Source organism: Chaetodon trifascialis, chromosome 7 (genome assembly GCF_039877785.1).
Source record: "Chaetodon trifascialis isolate fChaTrf1 chromosome 7, fChaTrf1.hap1, whole genome shotgun sequence".
NCBI classification, from domain to species: Eukaryota; Metazoa; Chordata; class Actinopteri; order Chaetodontiformes; family Chaetodontidae; genus Chaetodon; species Chaetodon trifascialis.
Window position 1 is genome coordinate 25,737,271 of NC_092062.1, and position 23,542 is coordinate 25,760,812.

At 42.7% G+C, this 23,542-nt stretch overlaps 3 protein-coding genes across 6 annotated transcripts; all 3 read right to left on the reverse strand.

Annotated features, from left to right (window-relative positions):
* Positions 1-664: 664 nt before the first annotated feature.
* rab25b (RAB25, member RAS oncogene family b) lies at positions 665-10,807 on the reverse strand. Its single transcript, XM_070966095.1, has 5 exons — positions 10,513-10,807; positions 5,718-5,913; positions 2,785-2,978; positions 2,522-2,602; positions 665-1,441 (listed from the first exon to the last, which is right to left on the reverse strand). The coding sequence occupies exons 1-5, from the start codon at positions 10,547-10,549 to the stop codon at positions 1,323-1,325; spliced, it is 627 nt and encodes a 208-aa protein (XP_070822196.1). The 5' UTR covers positions 10,550-10,807; the 3' UTR covers positions 665-1,322.
* A 1,209-nt stretch (positions 10,808-12,016) lies between these two features.
* Positions 12,017-15,451, reverse strand: lamtor2 (late endosomal/lysosomal adaptor, MAPK and MTOR activator 2). The gene is made up of 4 exons (XM_070966450.1): positions 15,239-15,451; positions 14,366-14,528; positions 14,098-14,187; positions 12,017-12,950 (listed from the first exon to the last, which is right to left on the reverse strand). The coding sequence occupies exons 1-4, from the start codon at positions 15,304-15,306 to the stop codon at positions 12,894-12,896; spliced, it is 378 nt and encodes a 125-aa protein (XP_070822551.1). The 5' UTR covers positions 15,307-15,451; the 3' UTR covers positions 12,017-12,893.
* A 243-nt stretch (positions 15,452-15,694) lies between these two features.
* ubqln4 (ubiquilin 4) lies at positions 15,695-22,540 on the reverse strand. Of its 4 annotated transcripts, none has more exons than XM_070967375.1 (7): positions 22,376-22,540; positions 21,566-21,717; positions 21,315-21,478; positions 20,061-20,284; positions 19,463-19,578; positions 18,010-18,151; positions 15,695-17,146 (listed from the first exon to the last, which is right to left on the reverse strand). In XM_070967375.1, the coding sequence occupies exons 1-7, from the start codon at positions 22,520-22,522 to the stop codon at positions 17,006-17,008; spliced, it is 1,086 nt and encodes a 361-aa protein (XP_070823476.1). In that variant the 5' UTR covers positions 22,523-22,540; the 3' UTR covers positions 15,695-17,005. The 4 variants fall into 4 exon arrangements, with proteins under 4 accessions (XP_070823476.1, XP_070823478.1, XP_070823477.1 ...); XM_070967377.1 differs by having other exon boundaries at positions 15,774-17,146; positions 19,454-19,578; positions 21,357-21,478; XM_070967376.1 differs by having other exon boundaries at positions 15,774-17,146; positions 19,454-19,578; positions 21,354-21,478.
* Between the last annotated feature and the right edge of the window lie 1,002 nt (positions 22,541-23,542).

The window sequence follows — 23,542 nt, forward strand, 5'->3', positions numbered from 1 at the left end:
TCCTGGTTTTTCTCAGATCTTTCTCTAAATCTCTTCTATGTCGTCATATGTTTTGTGGTTGCACTGTCCAGAGTTTTCAGACCTCATTATGGAGTTCCTCTGAGGTTACGAGCCTCTCATGCAGCTAAGCATCTGATGTGAAACAGTACGAGAAATGCCAGAAACAGATCTTGCCCATATCTGGTTTAATACTTGACTTTAACTCATAAAATAATAGAGTTTTCCAGAGCGTTGAGCTTACCACAGAAATTGTCAGTTTATTATTGTGTGTGTGCATGTGTGTGTGTGTGTGTGTGTGTGAGTGTGTTACTGTGACAGAAAACAAGCATTTCACTTGAATTGAATCGTTTCTGAAGTGGTTAACATTTCTAATCGAATCTAATAAAAATTCTCTCGGCTTTTATCATTGCAGTCATTTTAACTTGTCATAGAAGCGAAGCGCATGTGTTACTCATAACATTAATAATGACTCTATTCAGGTTTTCCAGTGAGCACTGACCGTCACCAGCCACCGTTCATTTTATTATCTCTGAAAAAGACCCATCGTTTCTTATAGGACACAAATAAAAAAAACAGGCAGTAGGTCAACTGTCTCCATAAATCATTTATTTCTCAAGAGAAATGAAACTCATCCTACATCAGCGGCTGGATTCAAGCGCAGCAGCGACGGCAGGACTCGGTTTGTACACACACTATTCGCTGATGTGTCAAATACATGTAAAACATTACACATGCCATGATGCGTCTACGTTACTCCAATTCTCTGCATGCATTATAAATACGGCACCTTACAGGTAACACGGCTAAGTGTTTCATTTTGACCTTTGCTCATTAGTCAGCAGGGACTGTTGAAAGATTGCTGTTGCTCTCCAGCTACATTCGCCTAACTAAAATGGCAGGAATCTGTGTCTGTCCTTCGATTTTCTCGACAACCGTTCTTCCAATCGACTTCACGCTCGCTGTGTGTATTGCTGAGGAAGTGCTGCTGCGTCAGGTGTGAAGTAGTTTGGATGAGCGTCTCTCGAGAAAGCTGCAAGCAGCAATGCCGGAGGCCAAGCGATCGGCCTGTTCCGAGCATGCAAGTTTTGACTGCGCTTGTTCACGTACATGAATCATCTTTTGAATATATCATGCCACCATGCAGCTCGTACAACTTGTGAATCAGTCATTTTAAAAGTGGCATCACTTAAGTCAGTAATATTGGCACCCACGGTTGCCGTGTCGTCCGCCTCCCGCTGAGCTCTAAGCACAGGGTTGTGGGTGAGGGGGGAGTTCACCTGCCACCCACCCTGACGCCCCCGGGCTCCTGAAGGACCTTGTGATCAGATGTTCCTGCAGCAGGGCTTCTGCTCCTCTTTGTTTTCTGCTTTGGAGCTGTTCAAGGACACGGCACTGATGGAGCCCCGAACCACTTCCTTACTGCTCACCTTCCTCTGAATCTCTGTGGCAGAAGATTAATACATTTTATACTTTTACATTACGGCAGAATGGAAAGAAGCAGGTGTGATCTCAGGCTTTGAGAGTAACAAGTAATAGAAGTACCACGGTACAAAAGCAAATAGCATATGCCACTCGTTCAAGGCTACCACGATGCATACAAATAGATTATTAAGGTCAGCTGCCAGGGCTGTACAATATGATGAGCATGAGACAAAAAAGTCTATCATTTTATTTTAATGCTTTTATTTATTTCGTTGTGTTGCAGATCTAACCATTTATCAGAACATGTGCATGAAAGCAACACAAACAAACATGGAGAAGAGTGAACGTGACACAGAAGAGGCTAATTCTAAAGAGAGGGGCTGCTTCCCTCGCATGGATGTGGTTTGGGTATGAAAAGTCTGACGCTGACCAGAAAACTATTATTCTGGCACATTCAATTGAATTTACAGCTAATGTGCGATATCAAGCTCTGTATCAGTATGTGGACATGAAATGAGCTGTGTCGGGATATGAGGTTTTGGTCATGCTGCACAGGCCTTACAGCAACACTTCAAATGAAACAAAAAAGGTGACGTTATTCTTTTCCGACCCAAAACCAGCCAGAGAGTTTTCTTCCCGAAGCAGTCAATCACACGGCTGCCTCGGGACTACCAAAGGTCAATTTATCCCGACCTTTTCCAGACCTAGACTTTCTCCAAACCTCCATGAGCTGAGGGGATGGAGGTCTGGCTATGGGAGGTTAAACTCAGGGTCAGTCAGGGTGGAGCCTTATCCCTTATCCCACAGTTTTGTGGGAAACTGTGTGTATCCAGCCCACATCATTTATATGTCTTTGAAGGGGAAAGACGGGGAGGGAAAGACATTCAAAGGAGAAAACTGGAGGGAACCCATGTGCTCACAGAAAGATGCTGTAACGCAGTCAACCACGCCACCCACACAGTTCGTAAACTATGACCACCTTCCTGTGTTATGAAGAATACGATTCTCTTTGTATCTCTGCAGTGAGGACATGAACAACATATTTATGTAACAGCTTTTAGCAGAGTAAAGAAAAGTTAAAGGCATTAAAACGAATTACCTGCCAGGACATTGTTGAACGCTGCCTCCACGTTAGTCGACTCCAGAGCAGAAGTCTCCAGAAACAAAAGGCTGTTCTTTTCTACATGAAATAAATACACTTATGTTAGTCATTTTGTTGGTTATTTACAGTTTTCTTGCCAGTGTCACTTTAAGGCTGCATTCCCCAAATCACAAAATTCATTTCCATTAACCAATTATGAGCAACAAACAAATCCGGTGCATTGATTTTCAGCATAGAGGTAACACTTGTTGGCTTTGTACCTGCAAAGTCTTGAGCCTCCTCCGTGGGCACAGATCTCTCTGACTCCAGGTCAGTCTTGTTGCCCACTAGCATGACCACAATGTGGGGGTCAGCGTGGTCGTACAGCTCCTTCAGCCAGCGCTCCACGCTCTCGTAAGTGTGGTGTTTGGAGATGTCATAGACCAGCAGGGCTCCCACAGCACCTCTGTAATACCTGTGCAGAGACATTTAGGTGTCAGTGTGGCGCTGGCTGTATGGTTACATGAAGGTAATATGATATACTAACGGTGGAAAATGGGGGATGGAGCTGAGGTGGGCCGGGTTGCTGAAACCTATCACTGTCACTCAAAGCAGCCATGCTCATAATTAAGCATAACTTTCAGCCTTGGTATAATTTATATGAGCGAGTTATGTAAAAATTCACCCCTGTACAGATGTCATAAATGGGGAAATGAGCAATAAAGACCAAAACCATTTTTTGTACCAGGCTGTAAACATGTTTATTTCTGCTGTAAAGTTGGGTATTTTAATATGGGGGTCTATGGGAGCTGCAGTTTTTGGCAGTCCTGGCTTAATTTTTCAGGCCTGGAAGAAAAAAAAGCTGTAAACATAACATTTACATATCATCACCTTTCAAGTTGATACGACGAACTTGTTAGCAAACAGTTACCTTTTCACACATTTGTTAGAGAGCAACAAGCTTTCATTTGGAGTTGTATTTTCGGCCAACTGATGAATTTATTCCAATATTTACTGAATTTCTAGCTCTGGTTTGGTCTCCACCAACCCCTGAGGAAAATATCTGGCTCTTTAGCTGATGAATGATCCACAACAGCTCGATGCTAACGTTGTCTGCTGGTTGGTGCTGAACAGCTAGCGTACGTAGGCTACATACATTTTTAGCTCCTATGGCTGAGTGAACCAAAACAGTAAAATTGTTGGCTGAAAAAACCGAAACCCCTTTCACAATACAAAGTCATTTGACCACTGTTATTGTAAAAATATAGATTACGGACGGTTTAAGCATTGTGTCTCCCTCATTACGAATAAGCAGTTTCTCCTGTTGTCAGCTGAAAAAAATTTAACAAGTGACGATTGCTCTGAAGTCATGAACCAACCAGTACTTCCCTCACAATTACATTTCTGCTATCCTCCTCCAGTAGCATAATTAATTCCACTTTAATAGGTTTTAGCTGCTTGTTAGAGCACAAATGAGAAATTCCATGGGAGTGAGAATTTGCGTACTGGAATAAGTCGGCAAGTAATTACTCAAAAAGCCAAGCTGTCAGAAAAGGGCTAATCCAGCGGTGTAGCATATCCTCAGATTTCTCCATGTCTTAAAAATAAAATTGACATGGTTCTTTTGTTTTAAAACCACTTTCCACACTGTTAATCCATCTAGTTTAATTAAAAAGGACTGAATCAGGAGCCCCCTCAGATAGAACCGAGACCCACTGAGGGCTGATGTGTTCAAGCAAAGGTCTCTGCTCTAACCAGCTGGATTTTGGGAACAAAGTGTGCCGGTCGGCGACTACCTGGAGATGGGATTGTGCTGGTTGTTTTTCAGGTAATGTGGGAGGAAACTGAGGATCAGCGCCTGTCCTTGCGTGTGTTTTGGCTGATAACAGCACCACCTTAAGATGCCGACACACTGGTTGCTCAACAACTATGGAGCAAGACATCAAGCATGAAATGTTGATTTAGAAAAACCTCTTAACTGTCTGTGTGCCTGTTTAAGAAAAAGTGTGGATGTTTGAAACCAGTTAGTTGTCAAAACAGTGCATCTACCAGCGCAGCATGCAGCACATTTATGCTATACCAGGACTCATCAATGACTCGTGAAGAAAACTGTTGCTGAAACCTGCATTAGGCGGGTTTAGAAGTCACAAAGGAATGACACAATGCGAATCATCACCCTGTCTCCACTAACTGAGACTTTTACACATAGTTACCCAGTGTTGCATTATTATACTACATAATAGGAATGAAGAAATAAAGAATGAAATAAAAAAAAACACCGTAGTTATCTCAAGGCTGATATATTGTTAGGAAACAATGTACACAATGTTGTCTTGTAAAAGACTGTGAGAGGAGAACTCACCGTGTCCCAAAGAGACTTAACTGAGATCAGAAAGTTCCCACATTTTAACAAACTTCGTCCATGTGTGTCTACTGTTCTCCTGATGCAAAAGAACATTTGGATAAGTGCTGCTCTGGTCTGATGGCCTCTGTCGCAGAGAGGGCAGGTGTTATTTTAGTCCAGCAAACGCTACTAAGCTTCAGCAGGTTGTGACGAGTACAGATTGAACAGAACAGATTTTGAACAGCCCGTTGACGAGCTGTTGTGCCTCCAGAGATTGTTAGATTTATCACTGATGGCTTAATCTCCTTGTTAAAATTGTGTTTGCTACTAAGAGGAAAAGTTTGACATCTTTGAAAAGACACTTATTAGCTTTCGTGCTGAGAGTTAAATGAGAACAATGATACTCTTAAGTCTATACAATAAATATGAAGCTACAGCTAGCGACTGTTTAGCTTAGCTTAGCTTAGCTTAGCTTAGCACAAAGACTAAAAACAGGGGGAAACAGCTAGCCAGGCTGTGTCTAAAGGTGAAATCCAGCTACGAGCACTTCTAAAGCTCACTGATTAACACGTCCACTGTTGCATGGATCAGTTTCTTTGCTGACGTAAGACCATGAAATAATACAACCACAGTGCATGTTGCAATTTAAATAAGGGACTCTCTGGATCTTTACACGCCCATACACACCCATAGACTGAAACCTTTATATAGATAACTGCAGAAATACCTTGAAAATCTGCTGAAAAGCAGATACCCAGATGTGCTAGAAAATGAAACCTTCATTCTTTACAGTGGGTGTGTGTATGCGAGAATGAGTACACATGTACATGCTAATGCTCTGCATAAGCTGTGGTGGGTTGCGACACTTACGCAGAAGTGATGGCCCGGTATCGCTCTAACCCGGCCGTGTCCCAGATTTGGGCCTTGATGGTGAAGCCATTGAGCTGCACCGTCCGCGTGCTGAACTCCACCCCGATGGTTGTGCGACTGTCATGGCTGAACTCGTTTTTGGTGAAGCGAGACAGCAGGTTGCTCTTTCCAACACCCGATTCTCCTATTAGAACCACTGCAGAGGGCACAAAACGCAGTAAAGCCAGGTATTAAGGGGGAGGATGGGATTTGGTTGTTGCAAAACTAAACCCAGTATTTCTTGGATGAAGGAGACAGAACTCATAATGACAGAGCCTAAAATGATCCTGTGACATCCACCTAACCTTTACAGCCCTTCTTCACTGAAGCCTTTAGTCTAGGTGTGTCTGTCTTGTCCTCAGTCTTAGCTGTCTTAGTCTGGGGGTAATTACAACATTAGAGATATGATGCCCGTTGAGAACAGCACCACGCCTTCATGCTTCATCAGTTAATTGTTTTAACTCAAGCGTGTGGAGCAAATAATACCAAGAGAGGACATGTTGAGTAAAATACTGAGGAGCAGTGTGTGATGTCGGTCTACAGCAGAATATATCAGATTATTGATGGAGACAGCGGAGGTTCGCGTGGGCTGCAGGCTATCCCAGAATGCACATAGATAGTTTTTGTATTTATCTATTGAGGCAATGAGGAGCGAGGGTGACAAGCAGAGGAAGCAGAGCGCAAGCAGGACTGAAACAGAGCTGCGGTGGCAGAAGCAGAGGACTTAACTTTTAGTTTTCTTTCACTTCTTTATTTCTCTCTAATGTTGTCAAAATTGGTTTAGAGCATTGCTGTGCGGCACAACCACCTGAAATCACTCATACCTCACTGTTGGTGCGTGTGATTGATGTTTAGGAGACCAGTTTTAACAAAACTGACGGACAAATTTACGGTAATCTGTATTTTCTTCCATATTTGTCAAATTTTCTAGAGAGGAAGGCCACCCTTAGCAACCTCTCACAAGTGAACCTTTGTTTGTGGAGCTAAAGCAGAATATAAGGTGATTCCAAATCAGGTGGAACAAGTTAAGCTGCTACTTCCTTTTATGTTGGTCAGAGGAACCTACCTACTGGGTAAACAGGAGAAGAAATAACAGACACCCCCTCTGTACATTTCAGTGACTAATGTTTGGGTTTCAGTTGTCTGCAGCTGAGTCAGAGAGAAAAAAAAAGGCTTGGCTTAATTGGCAAAGATAGGAAAGTATGACCAGGCTGTGAAAAAACGGTAGCTTTGAGATCTCTGCCCAACTGGATGAGGCACAGTCACAGCTTATTGCTGTGCGAGCTTGTCAACACGGAGATAATCCATGTTCTTATGACACCTCCACAGCCATCGTGCGCAGGGTTAAGGTGTGCTGGCAGTTAAAAGAGTAGTTTGACATTTAAGGAAATATGCGTGTTCGCTCTCTTGCTGAGAGTTAGAGGAGTAGATTGATACGACTCTCGTGTCTGTATGTTAAATCTGAAGCTTACAGTCTGCAGCTGGTTAGCGTAGCTTAGCATAAAGACTGGACGCATGGACACAAAGTCCTTAAAATGTCCAAAAAAAAAAGAAGCTAATTTGAACATTAAGAGTATCTTCACATGCGTAAACTCCATCTGCTGATGAAGAGCATGCGATTTAAAGCTAAAGGCTAAAGAATGAACTTTAGTTTAAAAATCACTTGTTCACTGTTCAGCAGCCAAAGAGCCACAGATTAAAGAGCTGAACACCTGCTGTCTCCCACAAAGGTACGCCGTCAAAGCACAAAACACTTGGCCCCAGTTCTCACTAACAGTATGTTTAACCTGAAGTCTAAGCTCATGTCGCGAATGTTTTACAAGCTGCTCTACTTTGGCTTGTTTTGGGTAATTGTTCACTCTGCAGCCAGCTCGCCGTGCTGGGTGTGTTTCCAGTGGATGAGGTGAAAATGCCGGTTTCCCCCTCTTCTCCTCCACCACTGAGTAACTTCTTGTGCAAACAAAACCCCGGGTCTCTATGGTGATGCAGGACAAGAGGCCTTGAAGCTCTGCGGTGGCCTGGTTTGTTGATCCTGAGGAAGCTGGGAAGAACCTGATGCGTTGCAGTGACGATTACATTGCGGCCTTCAGGACTGAGATGTAGCTACTGTTACTACTGCTTACAGTAAAAAATATTTTAACTTTGAAAGACACAGAGAGCATTTTACACACCTTCATTCCATCACATCTTAACCACTGCAGCAGCCTTTTTACTTGCCTGAACCAAAGCTCTGCTCTCTGACTCCAGACTGGACAGAATTCAGCTGTTTTAGGTCAGTTTTCACATCAGCTCCCTGTTCGTTTCACAATAGATGTTATGATTTTACTGATTACTTTTAAGGCTCTTCACCGCCTCCCTCCCCACATTCCTCTGACCTCTTAGTGCTGCACACACCAGCAGATCCTCGGGCAGAGATCTTGTCTGTCCCGCAGACCTGGATGAAACTAAAGGGGACACAGCAATCAGGGCCCCGAGGCTCTGCAACGATCCGCCTGAGGGAATCAGGTCGGCTGAGGCAGTGATCCCCTTTAAGTCTCTCCTTAAAGAACACTTTGAAGAGAAAGCCTTTCATGATTTTACTTGAATTTGAATGTTTTTTTTCTTATTTTTTAAAATTTGTTTGCTTTTAAAACCTGATGATTTTATGACCTGCTTTCTATTGCTCAGTAAAACACCGAAGAAATATCATTATTCTTCTTATTATTATTATCCAGGAACCTTAAAAATAACTAAGCAGTATCGTTGACAGAGCAGAGTTTCATTCTCACATGCTACTCATTCATTCATTTTTAATAGTCAACAATAAAACAAATACTAGGCTGTAAGTTGAATACCTTGCTATCTAATTTTAAGAACTAGTACGAGAGATTTTGGCAAAATGAAAAGTCCAGTAGCGATAGCGGCTTTGAGAAAGTGACTGCTGGCTTACAATAAACTCCCCGCCGCAGTGCGTCCCCGCACAGCGCGTGGAGGGTCAAGAGCATGCAGGCTCGCATTCCGCGCAAACCACAGGCTGTGATTTTACTGATTACTTTCTATCTGTGGATCGTCGGTGGAATGAGAACCTGCTCGTGCTGTCAGGATACTGTAGCACACACTGCTTAGGACCACTGCAGAAGTGAGTGTGTTTAGTCCGCGATAACAATCAGTTAGAGAACACGTTCACAGTTCACTGGCGAGAGGAGAGATCCCTCCTGTGCTGCGGCCCCTGAGGTTTCCTCCTTTTTGGGAAATACACTTATTCTCTATCTTGCTGAGGGTTAGATGAGTGTATCAACACCATCCACATGTCTGTATGGTGAATATAACGCTACAGCCAGCAGGCGGTTAGCTTAGCTTAGCATAAAGTCTGGAAACAGGTGGCAGTGAGGTTGATAGACAACAAGCTGAGACTGCAGGAGGCTTCCTGCTCAGCCCAGACTGCACATAACCCTCCCTAAAACCACAACAAATGAGATGTAACGTGTTGATTGGTGAGCTTTAGAGCCAGGCGAGTTGTTTCCCCCCGCTTCACGACTTTAAGCTAAGCTAACTGTGCTGGCTGTGGCTTCATATTTACTGTTCAAACTTAAGAATGTCAAGAAAGTAAAAAAACATATTTATTTAATGTTGAAATATTCCTTCAAAGGCTCTTTAGGGGTGAGCCTAAGATATTCGACTGAGATATTATTTTGGGGCATTTCTGCCTACAGATTCCAGTGTAGACACGGACAGGACGTGTGGGACGAGGGGGGTGGGTATGAAATGCACCAAAGGTCCTCAGGTGGAAGCAGACCAGGGGTGTTGTCGTTATGTGATATGTACCTTAACCAACAGGCTCTGGGCTTCCCCCAAAAGCCCTCTGAGTCTGTTACGTGTGATTTCAGGTTAGCTGGATAAAACCGACCTGATCATCTCACTTTGCAGCGGGACTCGTGAGTGACGCTCTTTGATGTTTTGGATTTGATGTTACCTCGGCTGTACCATTCACCCGCGGTGCCTTTTATCAACGCGCCATTATTGTACCCAACTGTCAAATGACTGTGCCTGAACCTTTCTGCCTGACTTTCACTTCTCTCCTACATCCGTCAAGAGCCATCTGGTACCTCAAGCAGCTGCACGTGAGAAATGATTACCGCACCATCAAGGCTGAGTGCAGGATGCAGAGCGAGTGGTGCAATTTGCAACTTTTCAGAGAACAGAGCTTAATTCTAGTCCAGCGCAGATACACTGACACACATGCTACTGAAACACCACTGAGTGAGGTACTCTGTGTTTTAGCACTGATCTGCTGCTTTGAAATGGACACTCTTTGTTATAATGTCCTGCATGCAGTGCTGCAGATAAGCAGGAATTAGAACACACATCCTGGTTGCAGCAATCACCTGCAGTATACACACTTACTGCTTCCTTACCCTCTGACAATGTGCTGAACTGCTGATGAAACTTTGTAATAATGCAACTCACCTGAAGTGCTTTGAGACTTACACCTGCATACAGTATTTACCTTAACAGCTGACTGAACAGCTAAAACAGACACATTGGTTCATGGTACAGTTGTCTAAGATGTGTATTATTATGTACTGTACATTACACTGAACTGTTTATTGCTGATAATCTACAGCATTCACGCACACGCATTCCTGTTTTTAGAAGCTGCCAAGTTAATAACAAACAAGGAAGTATAATTTGAAGGACAAAGGAGCAAATGAGCACCTTTTAAAGACTTCAGGGATGTAGCAGCGGATCGACTCATGTAAGCAGAACGTGTACTCACCCTTGAAGACAAAGTTGTAGGGCTCATCTGACCCCATATTCTGTCCATGCAGTGTTGCCAGCCCACAGTTTACCGCCGCGTCTCCCGCACTCAAAGACTGATTGCAGGATGTAAGATGACACTGACTCACACCACAACCAGCCTGCCCCTCAGTTCCTCAGGCTTCAGGACAGAAAATGGCTGCAAAATGTTTTGACACATGAATGCCAGTCGCCAGCTCTCTGCCCTTCACTCCCCTTCCCTGTCTGAGTTAATAGAAAGCTGGCTTGTTTGAACAGGACATGTTGAGGGTATCCAGGTTGTTCTGCTGCAGCAGGCGGGGCTTCTGTCAGGGAGCGGTGGGGCAGCGGTGGAGGTGGAGTCAGCGCAGGGCAGGTTGGACAGGTGGGGCGACTGGCAGGTACAGCTGAGAGGGAGCGTCAGGCGCCTCCTGCTGGACGAGTCCAATTCCTGCATGCAGGAAGTGAGTGTTGTTTCATCACTACATGAGGAAACCAGCCTGAAACAGATGGGCTTACATAATATTTCTACAATATTACACCAGAACGTTTTCTGTGATTTTTCTTCTTGAGCTCAATATCAGGGAAAACGACACAATGCTACCATCCATGCTGTTTTTATGGAATCTGCACACATGCACGATATATTGACATTTCTGTCAATAACGATTGATTCGCCTCCTTCTTCAATGTCGCAATCCTTTTGTAAATCCAGGTCTATCGTTGCCTTTTGACCCATTTGACTTGAATTACTGTTTGTGGTCATTTCACTAACATCTGTCAAAAATGCAGCATCAAAAGCAGCTTTCCTTTTCTTTCCTACTTCGAGACTTGATGTTTCTATTAATTTAATCACATCATTCATGTTCCTCCAGTTTCTCTTTGCCAAAGAGGTCAAGGTCACTCTAACTGTGGAGGGCTGTAGAGTTTGTATTCTGGGCCACAAATGCGCCATAACAAGATATTAATGAGCCTTTTTTCGCCCTGCCGTGGTTAACCCAGCCATGTGCCTCAGACTATTTCCTTGTTAGAATAATTGGGCGTTCTAGTCTTAGAGTTTAGCAGGAAGTGATCATAATAAACGCTGACATGCAGCGTGAAACAAAGGCACTGGAAGGAAAAAACCATGTTTAAATCCATCTGATTCAAATCAACTGATTTCAAGTGAAAGTGCACTTTGAATCGCAGTTTTTCTTTTTTTTTAGTTTTCCAATCACTGCGCTACTCAAATGGCTTTTATCAGTATTCACCTCAGGTTTTGAGTCAAGTGAGCAAGCAAAGAGCAAGTCTGATGTGATTTAACAAGTACATCCTCTGATTATCTACAGGCAAATGTCAGAGAGCCGAAGATGCAATAAATCGAGAAATTAAAACTGGTTAATGCTGAAAAAAAAACCAAAAAAAAAAACCAACGGTTATTTCAACAAAAATGTGAAAATGTTGAGAGAATCTATTTTACGTAATGAGAATAAAATAACAACATGAGTGTTTGCAGGCTCTGTTTTCTGCATGTACCCAAATCAGCTTTATAGAGGGGTGATAATACAGCAAATACAAAATACATCTTAACTACTTGATTGATTGAAGAAATTCCTTCAAGCTTTCTTTAGGCGGCCTTTTTAGTGCAGCATTAAAAATACATTATTATGCGTCTAACAGAAACACTGAATCCTGGTAAATTGTTTTTTTTTTTAGCTTTGAAATCATCTATGATTCATATCAATCTCTGAGCCAACTCAGGTCACACCGAGCACTCAGTTCAGAGCATAAACACAAAATAAGATCGTGTGAATATTTGTCCAAAAACTGTTTATTAGACAGCTGTGAAAGAGAACTTAGCGAATAATCATAATGCATTTCATCAGGCAGAAACTCTTCTGAGGGCTTCCACAAGCCTTTGTGTTATACGCATTTCAGCCCGCTGATAGGATTCAAAATGTTCAATTTTCTGCTTAACTGTTCTCGGCACGCTTGAACGAAAACTGCAAATGAATGAATCAACCGTGGGACCAGCTGATAATGGAATCATTTCAGCAGCCGCACACTCAGACGTCCCACCGACAAATTAAGTGGACTTTCAGACTATTAGATGAACGGAGCCGCAGGAGGGGGGGAAATATTCAAAAACCCATACAAGTTATTTGTTTCAATACCATGATTATAAATACAAGGACTCCACCACCCCACACTCACTCACTCACTCACTCACTCACTCACTCACTCACTCACTCACTCACTCACTCACTCACTCACTCACTCACTCACTCAGGGCCATATGCATCTACACAGGATGTTACAGTAGTCCACCAATGACCTGGATCATATGCTTTTTTTTTTTCCTGGCAGGCAGAAGCAACAAGCAGAGCTTCGATCACATCTCCACTATGACGCTGCCACCTGGGTTAATGGTTCCTCCAGATACTGCACCAGTGCTTCTGCCTACAAACACAGCAGACACAGAAAAGTGTTAACAAAGGCTGTATTCACAGTTGGAGCCACTGTCTTATGTGCTGTCTGTTATTGTAGTTGCTTCTGTCTAATCTGAACTCTGAGGAAAATCCACTGTAAAACAGGTTTTTTAGCTGAGTCAATACGACATGATTGGTTTTAAATCAAGCTCAACATGACATCATGCAGCACGGTGCAACGGGACTATTCTTAATTCAGTGTTTAAGTAATTTTTCGAGCAAAACTGCCAAATATTCGACTGTTTAAGCATCTCAAATGTGAATATTTGCTGCTGTTGCTTGTCTCTGATCTGAGTAAACTGAATATCTTTGGGTTTTGGACTGTTGATCTGACAAAACAAGACATTTGGTCTCATCATCTGGAGCTCCGAAAAAATACAATGAGCCTTTTTCACTGCTTCATGATGTTTTAGAGGCAAAATCGAGAAAATAATCAGAGGATTTAACTACAATGACAATGACTGTCAGTTGTGGCCATTGTGCAGTCAACTAGTCCACATTTCTACGAGCTTATTGAATGCAGTTGTGTTCTCTTCAAGTAATTTACAAAGGCTTAGATATTTGGGATTGAGTCAATATACCAGGATGTCAGCTGGGGTGAAAAATCTCAACTGCACACGTTTTGAACTGAAATCTACCACATCGAGAGGCTGCAGGTGTGAACGCGGTAATATTTTCATCGTTCAATCTTCGACTGAAATATTCCGTCTTCCTGCAAAGCTGGCGGTCCCCAGACATTACCTGAGCAACGAAATTCAGCGTTCACCTACTTAGAGACTCATTCAGAGTTCGCCTGTGAAAATGTCAAAATCTACATGCAATATTTCATCGAACAAGCAGCTCTCCAACCTTGGTGATTGAATTAAGATTTGTTCAAACGTGTCCCAGTGGTCACAACTCTTTTAATGTCAAATTAATCAGTTTTCTTTGGGTGGTGGAGGTCAGGGATCTTCAACACAAAGCTTGAAAAGGTCCTATTACATGTTAGTGCTCTAACCCAAAGTATACAAATGGCCTTGATGAGTACTGCAAACCGCAGTGAATACATGCCACGCCAGTGAAAGCAGGACATTGGCTGTGTGGGTAACCAGTGACAGGAACAGTGCTGGAGCTCTCACCTTGGCTTTAAGCATTCCAAAGCCCACCGTCTCTTTGGCGTACATACACAGTAGTAGGTTGGCTACACGAGTAATGGCCACTCTTCCTTCCTGAGAGAGAAAACGAGAGAGAAGGTGACCAAGTGCCCAAATACCACCTGTCTGAATTCACAGTCTAACCATCAAGATCCTTTCCCCAGATCTGAGTTTGTTTAACTGTCCAGCTCACAATCACGCATCATAAACGTGAGAGCAGCTGCAGCGGTTTTGGAAGACCTGCCCTTCTTACCATGCAATCCATGAGAATGAATTTGAGTTTGTCCTCGTTGAAGGCTTGGTGGCCGTTCTTGTCGTAGGCCGCCCAGATGTTGCTCGCGATGGCGGCTGTCACTCGTGCGTCAGTGTCCCCATACCCAGAGTAAGCCAGGAGTGATCCTTCATTATTCAGTAAGCTGGTGAGAGTGTGAAGTTGGAGGTTTCAGTATCCAGCAGATGAAGGTGTGAAATAATTTTCCTACAGGCTGTCAGTCTGTGGATTTTACTCGAGCTCCTCTATCGAGCAAACTAAAATGTACAAGTATTTAAACTGTTATCAATGATGTTACATGCTTCAAGTTAAATGATTGTGTTGTGGTCACAGATAAAACAAGGTGTTTGTAATTTTAAGTCCATTTTGAACTCATAATAATATTTTTCTACTGAGAAATAACAACAAATGAAGGCATCTGTAGAAATGCAGTTACAGTTTAAATGAACGTGACAGAATCAGTGAATTTTTCCACTTTTTTTTTTTGACATTTTATACACAAAACTATGTTAATCACACTATGTTAAATATTCAGTTACATTTCAGCTCATGTAAAACGTACCACTAGCAGACAGCATGTTAAGTTGACTGTTACTATCACTGCTTGTGATTAATGCACTGATGTTATTATTAGCTTCAGGTTTCTTGTACCGTCGCATTCAAGAGGGGGATTATCGTCTATTTATCGCGATATTTTACAGATTCTTTGCATTTCCACGTATGACATAAAGCCGATAGTTGTAATCGTTACAACCCCACTCATAATTATGGTCAAAAACCGTATTAACTCCTGCAGGTTACAAGTAGCATCTTGCTAGCATGCTGCTAGCTAACCAGCTAGCTAGCTCTACTCACAGGGTACTCTGGACTCCGTTCGTGTTCGCTTGGCTGAGGACCTGCGTTAACGCCTTTGGTCGTAACATAACTACTTTACTCACGAACGACCGATAATGCAAAGAAACTCGACTGTTAAACAAACAAACAGCCTTTAAACTGTCAAAAACTACTCCTCAACTCAAGTCAGCTGACTATTTTTCTCCCTTTCCGGGTGCCTTCTCAATGCATTGTGGGAATTGTAGGAATAGCTTTCATCTTTAAAAACTTGACTGATTTGCTAAAATATTTATATTTACTATGTTTTTCTCAATGTGCGTAGTATATTTATTCATGCGCTATAGTTACAGGTGGTACTGTAAGTAAGTATTTCCATTTTTTTAGGACTTTAGCCTTTTTGACTCCAAATACTTCAGAGATATACACTGTTTGTTTGTACTCCTGTGGATTTATCTAACACACAGCTATTACAGCTATTAGTTTACAGTTTAAGGTTTTATGTGTAACACAGAGAAGGTTTTTTTTACATTTTAAGACAAAAGAAAAAACACTTTTATAAATTGAGCAATAACAAATAGGTAATTTTATTTTAAATAATTGTGTATTTGCATTTGATAAAGGCACAATACAGACTTTTACAGTTCGTGGAATAATATTTGTTGCATTGCTTCATTTAATTAACAGAACTGTACAGATGACTGTCAGGGACAAAGACATCATTTAAATTTCAATTTCTTAGGAGGAGTAACATAATTGTCAGATGTTTCAGAAATCACTGGAAGCAGCAATCAATTTGTCGGAAGCACAAGGCAAAAACTGGCAAATGGAAATTTCAGTTGTTAATTTAGAATTTAAAAAAAATCCAAATGGATCCAAGTTTAGTTTGTTTACTCTTACAGTCTTAGTCGACAGCTTGAACCAAACCTGTTTGGTAACACGGTGGGCGATTGGAATAAAATCCTCTGTAAAGGTTTCTGGAATTTTTAAGGCGATACTGTGATTGCAGCACTTTCATTGGAGAACAAATTACAGATTAAAACAATCAGATGTAATTTGGATGGAAATTATAGATATCAAAGGGACGTCTACCTCAGCTTAACAAAATCTCTACCAGCTGAAAAGTCTCTGTCTTCTCACTGTATACAAGGTCACATTGTCCACACTCATATCTTTGGTCCAACAACCAGAAAACTTTCACTTTCTCCTCCTCAAACATTCAGCCAGTAGCGTCATACCAGCAAGATTCAGGACAGTTAAGAGAAACAGGGAAGTACAAAGTGTCCAGAACCTGTCAGGGTAGAAAATCCTGTGAGGAGATAATAGAAATAAATACCAGTCATCTGTGCAAGAGGATGAAAAACAGCATATGAAAACAGGCCGGTTCTCCAGGCAGGGAGCACAGACGACCACCATCCGACCTCCCAACTCAAAGCTCTTTATCAAACCGCCTGAATACAATCTGTTCAAATTAAACAATGTGAAAATAAGTAACTGTCGAAAGTTGATTCCTTGGTAACATCGCGTAGACGACCTGTGAATGAGCAGGTCAGAAATCATCCTGCACTGGTCGGAGTAACTCAGCGGTCTCGGCGGTGAGTCGTGGCGTCGTGTAACAGGTAGCGGCGCTGCCAGAGCATCAAGCAAAGGACCAATTCTGTTAGAAACCAGCGACAGAGACGACAAGAGACTGGAATCCCACTGAGCTGTCCGGGTCTCAGGTCAGACTTGCATATAATGGAGGACTGTGCTCATATACTTATTGATTTTTAAGCCCCCCGCGCCTGTGAGTTAGGCCAGCAGTCTCTCAACGGCGGCGTTGACATCCCCTCCCGTGGCGATGAGCGCCTGCAGGTTGGCTTCGCGGTTGATGAAGCCCATGGCGTTGAGCTGGTCGAGCTGCTGCTGGAAACGAACCTCCGGGGTCTGAAGCTGTGAGGAGGGAGACGACGCATGAGGTCAGAAGCTGCTTCTTTACAGAGGAGGATCTTCTTCATGCAGATTACAGACTTTAAATGGTGACTGAAGAGATCCCACCAAACGTTTCTTTAGATCAGCTGATGCTGATGCTTTTTACATCCAGCAGTCTGGGTTTGAACTCCCACGTCAAGCATCAACTCATCCTTTGACACAATGTCATATTGTAAGTGTTTTCACTTTGAAAGCAACAGAGGAGCCAGTCAGCTATCATTAACTTACACTTTTACTGCTTCCACTTCATCCGCTTTCAGTAATTACATTTCAACTGACGCTTCGAGCCCTCGCAGGTCTCAGATCTTCAATTTTCAGCAAAGAAATAGATTTAAAGTAAGCTTTCAGTGCTTCCACTTAAGCCGACACTGACATTTTGTTTTAATTTGTTCACATAAAATTAAAATTTAATTATTTCAGAACTTCCATTTTAACTGGAACTTGCAGCACTTTGACTTGAACCTAATTCAGCGCTGATTAAATTTCTTTGACTGTATCTCAACTGCTGCTCCAACTTTTCCAGTATTTCAGCTGTTTCAGTGAATGAAGCCCTTTCTGGTTTTACAATAATCTCGCTTTAACAACATTCAACCGAGCAAGTGCTAAAAGCTGCACTGATATCAAACGCCAACCAAATTTACAAATGGCATTATCAATGAAAAACACTAACGCTCCCAAGCTGTTAAGAGGCTGCAAAAGTGGAAAGAATCTAAACTGATGGAAGTGCAGCATCTGTCTCAGTTAACACTGAATAAGACCTGCTGAAAAACACTTGGTCTGACTTTAGAAAACAGGACAAATTGGGGTAATTAGAGGGAACATACTGATGGCCCTCCACCAGCAAACATCTGTAACATCTGCTGCATGAGCTGCTGCTGGGAGGGACTGGATGCTGCGGCCATGGCAGGAGGGCGAGGGTTCTCTGGAGGGATGCTGCCCCCTGTGGTTGGAGGAACTGTGAAACCTCTGAGTGATTTAGAGAGGGGAAAGAAACAAATATAAATACACTGTGACTTCAACACATTATTGATTACTGTTTCTTTATGTTGTGGCCACTTATCCAAAAAACAAAGATAAAAAGGGCTTCTTACAAAATCCAAAAACTCAAGAAAAAATTCAAAATAGAAACTTTCAAAAGGCCACAGATGCACCGGGTTGGTTAGGTTTACGCACACTAACAAAGAATTCAAGGCCAGATTCCACGTTTCAATCATTTATTCTCAGTCTTCAAACATATTAAAACATATTTATAACATATAAATTTATAACCTATATTTAAACATTTTCTCTCTGACCTGCTCTGCCCTATGTGTGTGTGTGTGTGTGTGTGTGTGTGTGTGTGTGTGTGTGTGTGTGTGTGTGTGTGTGTGTGATATCTCTCCCGGTGCCAAACACCTGACTCCAACCTGGCCACCCCTATTCCCTGCTGTGCCTGACCCAGTGCCCCCTAGTGGTGATACAAACAACAGCAACAACAAAAGAATATCTATAGAATCCTACACTCTATCTAAATTAACCTACAACCAACAAAAGCCAAGCAATCATGTGAGCTGACAATATTAAACTGAACAGAGCGTGAAAAATGTTTATCGACCAGGCCACAGAGGTCCAAGCTTTTTAAACTTTTATTGAGCTGCACTTCGCTTAACTGGGTTCACGAGACCAAAGATATCGTACAAAATCACAGGAGCCAAGAATCCTTCACAACAGGGTTCAAGTTGTGGTTTCTGGCTGATCCACGGTGGTCTGGACCAATCAGCGTCCTATAAAGAACTCCTAGTTATGCCAAGAACAGCACTGAAGGCTTTCCTCAATGGAAAAGACGATTTCGCTCCTCTTCCAGGCTGGGGCAGGAGCCCTACTACAAACATCATATGGTTCGTTGATTTAAGAGCCCACGGTAGACGGTGATGGACAGACGGTTCAGCCAATCAACTGCCAAGTATTTTTTGAAAGTGCCTGCCCTTTTCCAAACAGTTTCCAAAGACGACTTTCCAGATGGTTCTGTGTAAGAAACCATCTGGCGCCTCAGGTTACTCACTCACTCACTCACTCACTCACTCACTCACTCACTCACTCACTCACTCACTCACTCACTCACTCACTCACTCACTCACTCGCTGCAGTTTACCAAAGACTTTGTGCTTTGCTCTGAAGTCTTGATACAATGTCAGAGAGGTTCCCGAATCAGTTATAGCAAATCTACGGGGTCTGAGTTGGGGTCCTCCTCGAGGACTTCATGATTTAAATGACTGAAGGAATTCAAACAGCTGGTACCTGGACATGAATCCCGGGACTTCTGTCTCCAAGGTCTGCAGACCCTGTTGGATCTGGATGAGGGCCTGCATGGCTCTGGGGTTGGACAGCATGGACAGTGTTTCCGGATTCTGCATCTGCACAGACAAACATGACAAAAGTCAACTCTAAGCCGAGCAAAATCCCCAAAGTCCTGAAAGATGATTCTCTTTTTATCCTGGGCACACAAGATACCAATTTTGATGTCTGCATAAATTCTCCACAGAGCAGTATAAACCCAAAACTCAGGGTTGCTTAGCGCCCAATCCTGGTTACACATCATCTCTTATATCACTGGTGGTTTCCTTGCCAACTCTATGGTTTCTCAAGGCAAGAGAAAGTCAAATGACAAAAACACTGAGAGCTGGGGCGGCATATAGGAAGAAGCAACATTCTGCCTGGAATGACGGCCACCAGTCAATCCCTCTGCAACTAATGTCTCATCAGACTTTTCCTTTATTTTCCACCCAGCACATTTTACCTGATGACACCTTGGATCCTGTTTCATGCAGAAAATACAGTTCTGAGTAAAACAATAAGTCACAAAATTGCACAAAAATGACATAATCCAAACACACACATTCGCGTTCTGTTCCACGAGCTGCTGCATCTGAGGACTGCCTGCAAACATCTGTCTCATCAGGTCTGGGTTGGACATCATGTTCTGGATCAGCGGGTTCCCCATGATCTGCGACATCAGCTGTGGGTTGGACATGAGCTGACTCTGCACCTGCTGCCGCATCTCCATTAAGTTGGAAGAACTCATGCTCAGACCCAACAGGCCAGACAGATCACCGAGTCCACCTGAGGAGGAGGAGGAGGAGAAAGAGGAACAAAGCTGGAGTTTAGTCCCCTGAAGCTATGGTTTCTTGTCAAAGTCTGTGTGGAAATGCAGGTGAAAAGTTGGATTTCAAGTCTGCAAGAATGCTGCATCTGTGCTCAGTCATAGAAAGAGCAGAACTTAATAACTAAATGCCAACTTGTGATTGAAGTGTTTTGCATCCAGCTCGAACGCTGGATCCTCCTCACTGTGTACGCCTCTGGTTTTGTGTGTGTGGTTGATGTTCTGACTCATCGAGTTTTAATTAATGTTAATGGCGTGTACAGTGTCTGATGTATGATTCATACGCTTATTCTAGAGGCTCGCTGTGCAAGGCTATAACAATTTCCATTTATACCATCAACAATTACGTATCATCAAACTACAGGAAGGGGAGGCTGAGCGTGTTTTCACATGCTGTCTTTTCACATCGTGTGTAGGAGCCAAATATGTGTTAAATACATCATGAGGTTCATGTGTGCTGTTCACTGTTGTGAACACTGGTGTTGCTGTAAGTCTATGGGCTCAGGTACAAAGGTAGGAGGACTTAGAGAGACCGTTTCTTTATTGATCCCAATTTGGGAAATTATTTATTCCTGCTGATGTCAGGTGTTCGATTCCGGAAGGGCAAATGGTTTTTGACCGCTGTGGTGCTGAAACGATTGCTTGGAAGCTGGGTGTTTGGTCTGTTGATAAAAGAAGAAATGGTTATTGTTCACGTTTTGAGCACAGTAAGCCAATAAAGACATTGTTATGCTGCAACAACGAATTAAGTGTAGATTCTTGGAGGAGGCAACACACAGGTCACGCCAGGATAAGACATCTCAGTGGCTAGCAATAGGCTAGCTCCTTCAATATTGTGTATGTGTGACCTGGTGACTTAGATTCATCTTCTGCTCACTGTCCCTCTTGGGAATAATTAGTACATAATCTACGTGATAGAAATCAGAAAACTTAAACTCACTGCAGCGCAAAAAGAAAAGCAAGTCATTGAAAAGATGTTTACAGTCTTACTCATTGCATTAGCAGGCTGTGTCGGTGTCTGACTCGTACCACCTCCTGTTCTGTCTGCTACAGAGGCGCTGGAGGAGCTGCTGCCGCTGCTGCTGCTGCTGCTGGTGCTATTTTGAGGCGCTGCAGAACTGGAATTGGTCTGAGATGTACTGCCACCTGTTGATCTTAAGAGAGACAGCAACCATCAAATAAGACTGGCCTGGCTTGACCTTTGCCTCCTGACCTACAAACATCTCGTGGATTGTACTTACTTTGGGGCCGTCTTGATAACGAGGTGAACAGTGAACCCGTCTTTGATACCGCGCTGGTGTAAAGTGTCGCCATCCTTCAGAATCTTTCCAGCAAATATCAACACCAGCTGGTCCAGCTTGGCCTCGAACTTTTTGGATATCTCCTGTTTAAACTGGACAAACGAGACAAGAGCGAGCACAGATCAGCATTCGTTTGGGAATTTTCACAAAAACATGATCAGCTGTGATGATCAGATGGTGAAACTAACCGAGGCCAGACGGTAGATTATTGCTTAAGGGCAACGCAAACAGGAGGAGGAGTCGATTGGTCAACAGTGAAAAAGTGAACAGGCCAACAAATATCTTCACTGATCAGTACGCTTGCGTGGTTGATCGTTATCAGCGCGTAAATTTGCTGAGCAACGTTGGTCAACTTCACCCCACCCAGTCACTGAGATAGCGAGCTGTCACTGAGCGGTGGACAGATAACGTGAGATAACGTCACGTCGTTATCGCTTTCGGTCAAATTGACCAAACAGTCATTTCAATGCACTTCCAACTTTAGAATTATGTGGGATCAAATTTAAATGTCGCGATGTTTCGCAACGGCAACGCTAACGTTGACACGTTAGCTCCGAACGGCTAACTTTCCTGTCATTTCTGTGATCACACAAATGTCTGCTAACTTTGGAAAAAATCAATCTAAACGTTGTTTTCTACCAAAAAATTTTTCAACAACGCAGACAGACACTAGATATCTATGGGCCAACGAAAATATATGTAATGATGAAGTCGCTGTTGGACAACATGTAAAAAGGTCCGTTAACGCACCTGTGCGACAGAAGAATCCTCCGAAATCGCAATTTTTTCCTGCCCTTTAGGCGTTTTGACATTGACCATCATCATGGATCCTCCGGGAGTAACGTTTCTCTCTACATTTGCCTCCTCAGTTTGGTCACTGCTGTTTTTCTCCGCCATCTTTACTGCTTCCTCTTCTTCTTTGGTATTTCCGGAAGTCGACGCGTCCTCGGCGTGTTGTTGCCATCCATCGGTTATTATGTAAACAACAGCTTTAAATTTTGGTCTTGAATCGTTGAGAAAATGAAAAACTTTTGTGTTTTGATATTGACCTGAAACGCATTTAAAATAATTCACAATGTATAACTGAATTATTATAATTCATAATATATCATGTAATTCAATGTAATTCTCATCGTTTTAGGATGACGTCAGTGAGTGACATTGTACAACCCTGATTGCAAGCAAGTGTTTAAAACATGATTAAAAACAGAATCCAATCATCTGCAAATGAACTGTCTGTACTGACAACAGTTTTACAGAGTGTTTCGGAGCCCATGTTGAAAACATCCTTTATACAATCATGTGTTCACAAAGTGGTGAACCTCGCTTCATCCTCGCCTGTAAACGACAGAGCCTTTCCAAGATGTCCCTTTCATGCCCAATCATGATACTCTCACCTGTTACCAATGTACCTGTTTACCTGTGGAATGTTCCAAACGTGTTTTTGGAGCGTTCCACATCTTTCCCAGTCTGTAGCTGCTCCTGACCCAAATTGTATGAAACATATTGCTTCATCAAATTCACAATAAGCAGATATTTACAAAAATCAATGAAGCTGATGCAGTAAAACATAAAATATATTGTCCTTGGAATGTTTTAGTAAGCATTAGCAAATTATCACATTCTCTTTCATTTATGTGTGCCACATCATCCTAACGGTTTTAAAATCAGGGTTGTATCTTGACAGCAGTGCCAGCAGCAGATTGGACAGGACCTATGCTTGATTGAGACAGCATGGAGCTCAGAGACAGACCGTTTGGGCCTGTATAACAAGAGCTGCTTGGTGTGCAGGTTCCAGTGGCAGTGGTTTATTTATTTCTTTATTTCCTTACCACGCACACATGCAGAAATATTAATTCAAGTTCATTCACTGAAACTGAGTGAACATATTTGATTCTGCCATGCTGTAACTTGGAC